General features: G+C 32.5%; 1 protein-coding gene across 3 annotated transcripts in view; it reads left to right on the top strand.

The window, feature by feature from the left end:
- Window positions 1-833: 833 nt before the first annotated feature.
- Window positions 834-11,427, top strand: part of LOC145015471 (glutathione S-transferase zeta class-like) — a 59,372-nt gene continuing 48,778 nt past the window's right edge. The window contains exons 1-10 of one of the 3 annotated variants that reach the window (XM_078973949.1): window positions 840-1,003; window positions 1,081-1,177; window positions 1,295-1,351; window positions 3,012-3,097; window positions 4,851-4,922; window positions 5,026-5,079; window positions 5,171-5,246; window positions 5,389-5,450; window positions 6,545-6,604; window positions 6,759-7,088. In XM_078973949.1, the coding sequence (XP_078830075.1) occupies window positions 1,001-1,003; window positions 1,081-1,177; window positions 1,295-1,351; window positions 3,012-3,097; window positions 4,851-4,922; window positions 5,026-5,079; window positions 5,171-5,246; window positions 5,389-5,450; window positions 6,545-6,604; window positions 6,759-6,860 (669 nt within the window). In that variant the 5' untranslated portion in view covers window positions 840-1,000 and the 3' untranslated portion in view covers window positions 6,861-7,088. Of the gene's footprint in view, window positions 1,004-1,080; window positions 1,178-1,294; window positions 1,352-3,011; window positions 3,098-4,850; window positions 4,923-5,025; window positions 5,080-5,170; window positions 5,247-5,388; window positions 5,451-6,544; window positions 6,605-6,758; window positions 7,089-11,427 lie in introns of those variants that run through there. The other 2 variants (XM_078973950.1, XM_078973947.1) reach the window with 2 other exon arrangements.

Genomic DNA, 11,427 nt, shown 5'->3' with positions numbered 1-11,427 from the left:
ATCCATGGTTCATACCATGACAAATAAGCAACTACCACATGACCAATGACCCATACATCATCCATGGGTCATACTATGACACTATAAGAAACTACTACATGACTAATGATGGATATGTCATCCAATTCTCTATAACAAAAAGAGAAAATTACAAATATAGTCTAATCCCTTAATTACTTTGTAGAAAATAGTAAAAAAAAAAAAAACCCAAATTACAAATATATCCATGAAAATTGCAAATAAATTAAGTTCTTCTGCGATTTTAGCATTCAATCTGCGAATGTACAACTCTCTAAAGAGCAACCGTGCTTTAGCGACTTGTATGTTCGCAAATGTTTTTTTTAATATTTTTTCCGTACAAAAACCCTCATCTGTAACTAAAATCGCAGATGAACTAAGTTCATCTACGATTTCATCTCACCCCACTTGTGATTTTGCGTTTTTTTTACTACGAAATTGATAGGATTTCTAAAGTGATAATTTTTTGTAAAACTTTATATACAATAAGGTTGTTTCATAGTCAAACCCTTTCAAATTTTTTAATAAAAATAAATAAAAAATTAAAATTAATAAAAAAAACGCAAAATCATGGGTGAGATGAGAGGAAATCGCAGATGAACTTAGTTCATCTACGATTTTAGTCAGAGATGGGGGTTTATACGAAAAAAAAACTAAAAAAAACACCTGCAAAAGTGCAAGTTGCTAAAGCATGATTATGTTTTATCGATTTGTATGTTTGCAGATGGAATCAGTTTTTTTTTTTTTTTTTTTTGTTATTTTTAATTTTTTATAAAAAGAATCCAGTCAAACAATCATCTTTATAGAAACACGATGTTGACTTTGCTGCGTTTTACAAAACACGTTGACGAAACGTCAAACCTCCGCTGCAATTCTCGCTTGTTCAAAATCTGCGTGCTTCGATCGTCGTCTTCTAGGGTTCCTGAATCTTCCTGCTTGCTAGTGATAGAATTGGCCATCGGCATTTACGCTTCTGTTTGAAATGGTGGGTGTTCGTCCCTCCCTCTTCCCCTTTCATTCTTTCCATCTAACAAACATAATCACATTTTGATCGATGTGTAGACTACTAATGGTGAACAGTCCCCAAAGAAGCTGCTACTCTATTCGTTTTTCATGAGCAGTTGCTCTTTCCGTGTTCGCATTGCCCTCAACTTAAAAGGTTTTGCTCGTTATTTCACTGATTATGTATCTTTGAATTTGGATATATTGTCTTACTAATTAGCATTTGAATTTCAGATAATTGATTTGATTGTTTATGATTGTGGGTTGCCAACAGGACTTGATTATGAATACAAGGCCATTAATCTGTTCAAAAACGAGCAGCACAGTCCTGGTAACAAACTTATTTCTTTCAATTCAAGACTCGTAATCTAAATCAGCATGTTACACATAGTTTCATAAAAAAATGTGAGAATTGATCAAATGTTAAAGTTATCTAAGACAAAGTAAATTACAGTTATTATAATTAAAGCTTTCAATGAAGTTTATATATATCTATATCCTATATCCGCTATCCATAAAGTTTTCAAAATGTTTAATTTCCATTTTTAACTTATTTATTTATACAACCTATAATTTTTATATTATATCACAAAAAAAATACATTGAAAATAATAAGAGTATAAAACAAAACTAAAAAAAGCAAAAGGGCACAAGTGGAAAGTGGAAACTATTATATCAATAGATGGGGTATAATGAAACTGAAGTTTAGGAGGTCATATTAACTCTGACCTGTCAAATTAAATACTATAGTTTTTATAGTAAATGAAAAAGAACATTTTTATTTTTTCATATGATAAAATAAAAAGATAGAGTAAAAGATCAATAATATTCATGCCATGTAGGCATGTCCAAGTGTCCATATGGATCATCAAACATTGACCTAGTTTACAAATTTTGGATATAAAAAAATAGTAAATTACTGAAATCGTCCCTATGGTTTGGTTAAAATTGCACATTTGGTCCCTAACTTTCATTTTGCACTCGGATCGTCCATGTGGTTTGATTTTGTTGCATTTTTCCTCCATGTGGTTTGGTCAAAATTGCACGTTTGGTCCCTAGTTTTATGTATGTAAGGGACGGAAAATGCAACAAAATCAAACCATTGGGACGATCCGAGTGCAAAAGAAAAGTTAGGGACCAAACGAGCAATTTTAACCAAACCATAGGGATGATTTCAGTAATTTGCTCTAGAAATAACATGTATAGTGTATGCAATATGCTGTTAAAAAAGTTAACATTTATGAATTTTTTGTTAAATGTCGATTAGAAGCACTTTTAGGAGAAGTTTAAGGGTATGTTTGGCAAAACTAGTCGTTAGCAACTTAGCATTGACTTTCATATTTTTCTTATCAAGACATTATACCTCAAAACTAGTGCATCTAAATTGTGCTTTGTAATATCAATGACATTATTATAATTAGTAGATCTTCTAAATTGTGCTGTTGTAATAGAAACAAATGAAAATAGGATGCTAAAGTTATCAATGGAAGTAGATTGCCATTTCTTGCATATTACCTTTTTTTTTTAAGTGTGATTAAATAGCAGCATACTTTCTTTTATTTGTGTACTATACCATCTTACTTTCATTTATTTGTATTTTTGCATTGTGCTTTCATTTACTTTGCGAAACCTACAAATTAGAGCATTGTACTTACAATCTTTTTCTTATCACGACATTATACTCTGAAAATCTACTCAGTTATAGCAGTAAATATTGATTTGTATTCAATGACATTGCTATGACTATGTAGATTATTAAGCTATACCTTGTCTGCTGTAATAAAAATAATTGATAGTATGTGTGTATTTCTTGCATTTAATATTTTTAAGTGTCAAGAAATAGCGACATACTTCCCTTAATTTCGTATTTCAATGTCATTGTTATAGTTTGGTTGATTTTTTAAACTATATTACTATATAGTAGAAAAAAATGAAATTAGGATGCTATAATAAACAAATTAGTGAAAGTGTTTTGCTATTTGTAAGTGTAGAGTTTTTAAAGATTAATCCTATTGGATATGTGCCTGCTCTAATGGATGGTGATATAGTGCTTGCTTATTCTCTTGCAATTATATTGGTTAGTAACATCAGAATCTTATTTATGAAACCCGTTTTTACTTATTTTCAAGATTTTCATTATTTTTTTTGACAAAACTTCAAAAATGGTCCCTGTGGTTTTCGAAAATATCAAGTTTAGTCCCTAAGTTCAAAAAACCTCACGGATCGTCCCTATGGTTTCAAAATTTTTAACATTTGGTCCCTCCGGCTAACTCCGTTACCATTTAGCCGTTAAGTCAGGGGCATTTTTGTCATTTCACTCCTTAGGGACCATTTATGAGGTTTTGTATTCTTTTTTTTTTTTATAAAATAAATAAATAATAAATAAAATTTAATATGCAAGGGTCCCATCTCTCTCTCTCTCTCTCTCTCTCTCTCTCTCTCTCTCTCTCTCTCTCTCTCTCTCTCTCTCTCTCTCTCTCTCTCTCTCTCTCTCTCTCTCTCTCTCTCTCTTACCCCTAGATTTTTCGTTCCTTCATTTCCATTTGAAAATGCGTGAGATTCTTCACATTCAAGGTGGCCAATGTGGTAACCAGATTGGTGCCAAGTTTTGGGAGGTCGTGTGTACAGAGCACGGCATCGATGTCACCGGGAAGTATACCGGAGACTCTGAACTCCAGCTCGAGAGGATCAACGTTTATTATAATGAGGCTAGTAGCGGCAGGTTTGTTCCACACGCGGTGCTCATGGATCTGGAGCCTGGTACCATGGACAGTCTCAAATCTGGTGCTTACGGACAGATCTTCAAGCCTGATAACTTTGTTTTTGGCCAGTCCGTTGCTGGTAACAATTAGGCGAAAGGACACTATACCCATCAATTTCACATTACGACCCATATGAGAATCCTACCCTCGAAGAGAGATCTGAATATCTTTCTCTCCAGCTTTCCAGCACTCCCGATGGATTGTAAACGAAGCTCTTTAACTCCAAAATTACCGATTTGTCAAAATCATTGTAAAAAACAGCATAGGAATTGAAAGACGTGATGAAGACAAACTTGAGAATCCGAATCATAAGGATTAAGAGGAGAAAAGATAGAGAACCTGATGAATCGGAGGGTACATTGAGTTTGTACATACAGGGCATTCAAGAAGTTCATGGACACTGGTGGGATGGATTTTTGAAGGAATAACATTGACGTTGTGAGTTTTGGATGACGTAAAATGATGATGATGATGTGGGATCTCTTCGTTGCCCAATCCATCCGAGGTTGAAACGCATTCAATGCTATCATAATCCATGGTTCCAAATTAAAGAAAAAGCAACAATACCCACAAAGAGAGGATCAAATTTACATGAAATTTCTTAGGGTTTTGCCTCGTCTTTTCCTCCCCTGTTTCGGGTTAAAGATGAAGATGGAGAGGGGAAGGGAAAGAAAGAGAAACAGGAGGTGCTTTTCTTCTTAGGTCTTTCACTTCCTTTTCCAATTTTTCGTTGAGAGAGAGACCCCTTGCATATTAAATTTTATTTATTATTTATTTATTTAAAAAAAAGAATACAAAACCTCATAAATGGTCCCTAAGGAGTGAAATGACAAAATTACCCCTGACTTAACGTCTAAATGGTAATGGAGTTAGCCGGAGGGACCAAATGTTAAAAGTTTTGAAACCATAGGGACGATCTGTGAGGTTTTTTGAACTTAGGGGCTAAACTTGATATTTTCGAAAACCACAGGGACCATTTTTGAAGTTTTGTCTTTTTTTTTAGGAAGAACTTTTTTCTTTTTCTTTTTTTTTTTTATTTACTTCATGTTTATTCTTCCTATGATACAGTACCTCGAAGAGAAGTACCCTAATCACCCTTTGCTACCTCACGACCTTGCAAAAAAGGCAATAAATTATCAGGTAATAATTAATATCGCTTGGTTTCTTATAATGTTATTAATTTTATTATTATTAAAGAGTGGGCTTGAGTTTTAATCAAAGGTCTTATTGCATGTATATATAGGCTGCAAATATTGTTTCTTCGAGCATACAACCTCTTGTAATGTTACCTGTCTTGGTGAGTAAAAAACTATATTTTTTGTTGATTCATAAACATGTCACAAAAAATCGATTCATTTATTCTTGTGGTTTTTTTGTTATCCAAACAGAACTATATAGGAGAAAATGTTGGTCCGGAAGCAAAAATTCAATGGGTTCAAAAGCAAGCTGGAAAAGGCTTTGCAGGTAAATTTTCTACTTGGCTTTTCTATCATACAATTTGATCTTACTACTTATATTATGAATTTTCATTTCAAATATAGGATTGGTTGTAAAAATGACATTATTTATACTATCAATGGTTTTAATTTTCTTTAAACTCGTGCAGCTTTGGAGAAATTACTAAAAGATTATGCTGGGAAGTATGCAACTGGAGATGAAATGTCCCTGGTAGTGTTTCTTTGTATTTTTGCATATGCTCATATATCGAGATTATAAGCCTATTATGCAAAAAATAAAAGGATAAATACCAAAAAAGTCACCGAGTTTCAAGTTTGTTACGATTCTGATCACTTGACCGGTCAATCTGGCTGGCTACTACGTGGCATGATAACGTGTCATGCTGGCTTGACATGCTGACGTGTTAGAATCGAAAAAAATTATACAAAAAACACTAAGTTTTAATTTTTTTTTTCAATTTTGATATTCTTTTTTTTGTTTCAAATCGAGTATCATTTTTTACCAATTTTGTTCCCATTTTCCATTTGAAACCGTATATATATATATATATATATATATATATATATATATATATATATATATATATATATATATATATATATATATATATTACTTTTGAAACCGTATAAATATATTTTTTTCATTTAAACCATATTTTTTGTATAAATATAATGTTTTTTACATTCAAACCATAATGTTATATATAATTATGCAACTTTAAAATGAGTTTGGAGGTGTGGAATGCATAGTCAGATAATCTAATGTGATATCGAGAACACAAAGGTCCGAGGTCACTTTAATTACCAAGGGACCGTTCGTTGTATATATTAATGAATTTTGGTTCTTGCAAATAACTTAATGTCTTTTGTGTAATTTTTTTTTTCAATTTTGACACATCAGCGTGCCATGCCACGTCATTAGACAACAGGGTTGACTGATCAAGTGGTCAGAATTGTAACAAACTTGAAACGTAGTGTACAATTTGAGACAAAAATGTAGGTTCAAAATCAAATTTTCGTATAAACTTAGTGACTTTTGTAGTATTAACAACATAATATATGGTATTTATCGTCATTATATGTTAATATTTAGTTTTCCTAAATATTATGCAGAAAATCTAAACACAAAGTTGGATGCATGTTTCCTCCTAAATTTCCTTTCTGTCTACATCTCTCAGTTTATAATTTTTTTTTCTTTTGTTTTATTATATAACAACCAGGTCTCATATCTCTATTTATAGCTTTATTTGTGAAATCTATACATTCCGATTAGAATATTATTTAAAATTGTCTCAACTTATGCAGGCAGACGTGTTTTTGGCTCCACAAATCATTGGTTTATCACAACGATTCAACTTTGACATGGTAGGCTTTGTTCCTATACGTCATTAATTTGGTTGAATTTTTTTTTTTCCAGTTTTGAATTAATAAATTCGAATATTTTTACATAATCACATAATTGAAAGCCAGCATTTTAAATTATGTTTGTGATGCTTACAATCGTTACTTGTTTGTGAAGAGTGAATTCCCTCTTCTCTCCAGATTGAATGAAGCATACAAGCATGTAGCAGCTATCCAAGATGCCATGCCAGAAAAGCAGCCAGATTTCCCGATTAATTGAGGGTCGGGCTATGAACGAACTGAACGTTCGGCGAACCGTTTGTGAACTGTTCGACGGGAAGTTCGTTTATGTTCGTTTATTTAATAAATGAATGAACATGAACAAAAATTATTGTTCGTTTAGTTAAATGAACGAACATGAACAATGGTCTCGTTCGTTCATTTATGTTCGTGAACATTCGTTTATGATGTTCATTTACGTTTGTTTATGTTCGTTCGTTTAAGTTTATTTATATTCATCTGTATTCAATTATTTTTTTATTATATTGTTATATTATATGTTCGTATATGTTATATATGTTCAATTGTGTTTTTTTTTTTATTTTTTTTTTTTTTTGTTCGTTTATGTTTGTTCGTTTATGTTCATTTAACATGTTCACGAACATAAATGAACGAACATGAACAAAGTAATTTGTTAAACGAACAAACATGAACAAGAAAATCTCATTCGTTTATCCGTTCGTGTTCGTTTGTTGTTCGGCTAACTTAAACGAAAGAACATGAACAAGACCTTGTTCGTGTTCGTTTGGTTCGTTTACAGCCCTAATTGAGGGAACTCTTTAATGCTATATATAATAAATAAAGCAATGAAAATACATTGCTATTTCTTGTATTTAACCTTTTCATAAATTATGTGGATTTGCATGTGAGAATGTTGGTATGATTTGGATAATAATTGTATGATATGTTTGGAGATTTTAATCTTTTCGACATATTTAGGCATGTTGGAGTTTCTGCATGAAAAGAAGCACATGTGAACTTTCTGACTGACCAGTTGGAAGGAAGATCAACACTTAGACCAACATTTAGACCGACTGATGTTTTTAGTTTTTGGATGGGATGGAGGAAGAATGGACATGTGGATATAACCGAGGTTTCCTTTATTGTGGGCTTAGGGAGTAAGGTTTCATTGTGGGGCATGCTGCTTTAAAAGCTACCTCAAGACAAATGGCAAAACATGAGAAATGGTACATGGAAAATCAATACATGTTTATACCTTTTACATTTGATACTTTCAATTTCTTTGCACTAGATGCTGTAGAGCTACTCAATAGAGTCCAATGAGTCATGTATAATAATGTTATGAACCCGATATCTATTGGATGGTTTTAAAAGAATTAGTTTTGATATTCAAAAATGGATTACAGTGCATCGTGTTGCTCGTTTACCCACTAAGTCTATATAAAATTGGCATGCTTTGAATTTTGTAGGAATTGAGCACCAACATATTTTCTAAACCAAAGGATATGTAAATTATATTTTTTTTAGTTCATTTTTTGTGGTTATATGAACTTGAAGATGGGTTTCCTTATTTTTTGGGGATTCATTTGGCATTTTTGTACATTTGTGCTTTATTCATATTTCTTTGTAGTATAAATTTATTTGACTTTTAGGTTGATCGTGATTGATCGTGAGATTTTACAAATTATTATGTTATGGGTGAGTGATGCGAGAAATTGAAAGTGATAAATCTTTGAAAATTCAATATAAAATAGTAACAACAATAAAAACTAGCCAAAATTATATAAATTATTAGTTGTTTTACAAAAAGTCATAATTTTTGTTCCTAACCATTTATTCATTAAGATGTTATGTATTTCAATTTCTTACGTGGTTGGTCTATGACCTATATAAAATAACTTTTATATCCTTATAATTATATTTTATCACTTTTTATATTTAATTACAATTTATTTTAATACAAAATTTAGAAATGTCCCCATCATACCCACCCACCCTACCTACCATCTTTCCTTTCCCTTCCTCAATTGCACTACGCTACACCATTGTTTCCAACCATCAAAAACCACTGCTTTCATCTTAAGTTTAAATTTATTAAAAAAAAATATTACGGGCTTCAAACAATAAAATGCATAACCCGAGTTAAACACCATAATTACCACTACATATGTATCCCAAACAATGGGATACATTTGGTTGTTTGCATTCCTTCCTATTATAGTGACTAATTATCCTTTAAATGACTCTTTCAAGAAAGATACATATAGACCAATTACCCTATGAACCTTATTTTCCAACATTCTTTGATTCCTTTAAAACATATATACATCTTATGGAAGTATGTGGTTTGATCTGGGTTGATAGTGACACCCACTTGGACAGTGCTATCAACATTTAAACGTATTAACTCACTGGAATAATCTCAAACCCTTTCATAGTGGTTTGTGAGTTTGTCATTTATAAGTCTTATTGTCCTATATCGTATTCTGTAAGCCTTAGACCAAGACAATCCACAAAGAAACTTGGTTTTAATTCTTGATTGCATCTCCTTACATTTCAAGTTAGGTTTCATCATCAACTCCTCCAAAAAGTGTCTTGCTAGCCAACAAGGATGCACTAAATGTGAAATGTCGTAATTTCTAACATATTTGTGATCATCATTTAAGGTTTTAATCCAAAAAGACCTTCCTTGAGTGAGTCATCTAGGAAGCATAAAATCTAAATGGACACTATACCGACTTCTTTTTTGAAGCACATTTGGAAACTAATCTAATAGTGTCAATTTACAAATCAAATATTATAACCGATACGAATAACATAATTACTCAGAAATGTTTCAACTACAATGTTTCAACTGATGTGGTGATTCATACCTTTCACCAAGAAAGGGCTTCATCTTATTCTGACAAGATTACAAAAATGGTACTTATAGTTGGCAAAATTTTGTGTTTTTGGTCCAAAAAGTTTTGGTGGTGTACCACTGGTCCAAAATTGGATATTTTTAGTGATTTTGATCTCTATCAACCTAATAAGACTATTCTTCATGAACACATACATACATATAAGATTTCCTATGCTATTTTGAAAGCACACTCACATCATATTTTTCGGTTTCTTCAATACACACACACACACACTTATAAACATACATACTCAAGGACAACACACATCAGAAGATGAGTTTTCCAGATCTACATTGTTACACCCCGACCTGCGGCGAAAACGTCGGGTGTTGCGAATGTGGGGAGATTGGGCTAACGCATACAGATATACATAGAACATAACACAAAAGACTATTTCACTAAATATCACTAGAAACAATAACAAACGGAATGAAACTCCAACAAGCTTCCTTGAAAATCTCCTCCTCCTTAACACAACAACCCTCCAGACCCATCTCACTAAGAATACATGTATTTTTGAAAATGTCAACATAATGTTGGTGAGTACATAGGTTTTTATAGTTTTCGACTTTTATTTGGTTGCATTAATTTAAGAATCCCTTTTCTTTTAAAAAAAGCATTTCCTAAAGTATTTTATAAACCCTAGTTTACTATCTTTTAAAGATATCTAACGATCTTATCTTATTGTATCTTAGGGTGTTTTATTAGCCCTAAATGTACTATCTTTGTAGGACGCTTAACTAATCCTAACGTATTTTATCTTCCAATCTAAGGTGTCCCTAATGGTAGTCAGATCTCTAAGGTGATCTAGTGTATTACCATGAGCCCCCATAATTGACGCTGCTTGACTAATAATTTGCCTCGTCATGACACTTCATCGAACGTCGAATAGTGAATAATAAGAAAGTTATCATGTCGGGATTGTAGCTACCAATCACAGATGGGGTCGTCAAACCTCGTATATATGACAACCGTCAATTTTGGTCAAACATAGTCAACAAGTCAAATCGTTCAACTCAACTAGTACTAGTACGTTAGGGTTTACGCTATGTTTCCTAATGTACAACTTTCTTTTATAGTAAAAAGTGTCACTCGGAAATTTCAAAGTCTCAAATATTCAAAAATCTAAACCTTAAATAAGATGAGTAATGTAACAACTCGATAAATTCAACTAGGTATCCCTTGGGGATTGATAACACTCATAACACGACATAGTGGAATCCATAATCTTAGCACTATGGGGGAAAAACCATAACACAGGCTACAAACACAATATCTTTCTCTCTCTCTCTCTCTCTCTCTCTCTCTCTCTCTCTTTCCCAAATGTCTCTCAAATCTATCTAAAATATCTTTCAACTTTTTGATAAACACCCGTACCATTCCAACCCTTCAATTGGTTGAAAACTACTCGAAATAGGAGGAGAAAATGGGAAACAACACTCTCACTGCGAACCCTCTCAACCACTTGGCCACGTCTCTTGCAATCTACTCGAATCCAGTGTCAAGTGTGCGGTGTGCAGAGACGCGCACCTGACACGCACAAAAAGATTTTTCAAAATTCATTACTTCTTTGTGCGAGCTCCGATCTTAAGCCCTATCTTGCAACATCCCAGAAATATGGATAAAATTTTTGCTTCTAATTTCATTCAATCATAAATCACTAATATCAAAATAATTAAAATCATAGTAACATTTTATCAAAGTAAAAATTCCCAAAATCTCTAAATGTAGAAATCATAGGGTGATGCGGTCTGATCAGGCCGAGCCCTTCCTTTTCGAACTGGAACTACCTAAAATAGAAACTGAAAATTGTAAGCACAAAGCTTAGTGAGTTCCCCTAAAATACCACATACAAAACAAACATGCTGTCAAGCATATCTGGGTGCTTGTCTACTTCAACCGAATACTATTAAGCATATATGG

The sequence above is a fragment of the Lactuca saligna genome, chromosome 9, assembly GCF_052625555.1.
Source record: "Lactuca saligna cultivar CGN05327 chromosome 9, ASM5262555v1, whole genome shotgun sequence".
Lineage (NCBI taxonomy): Eukaryota > Viridiplantae > Streptophyta > Magnoliopsida > Asterales > Asteraceae > Lactuca > Lactuca saligna.
Note: the sequence above shows the minus strand (reverse complement) of the source record. Positions and strands in the feature narration are given on the sequence as shown.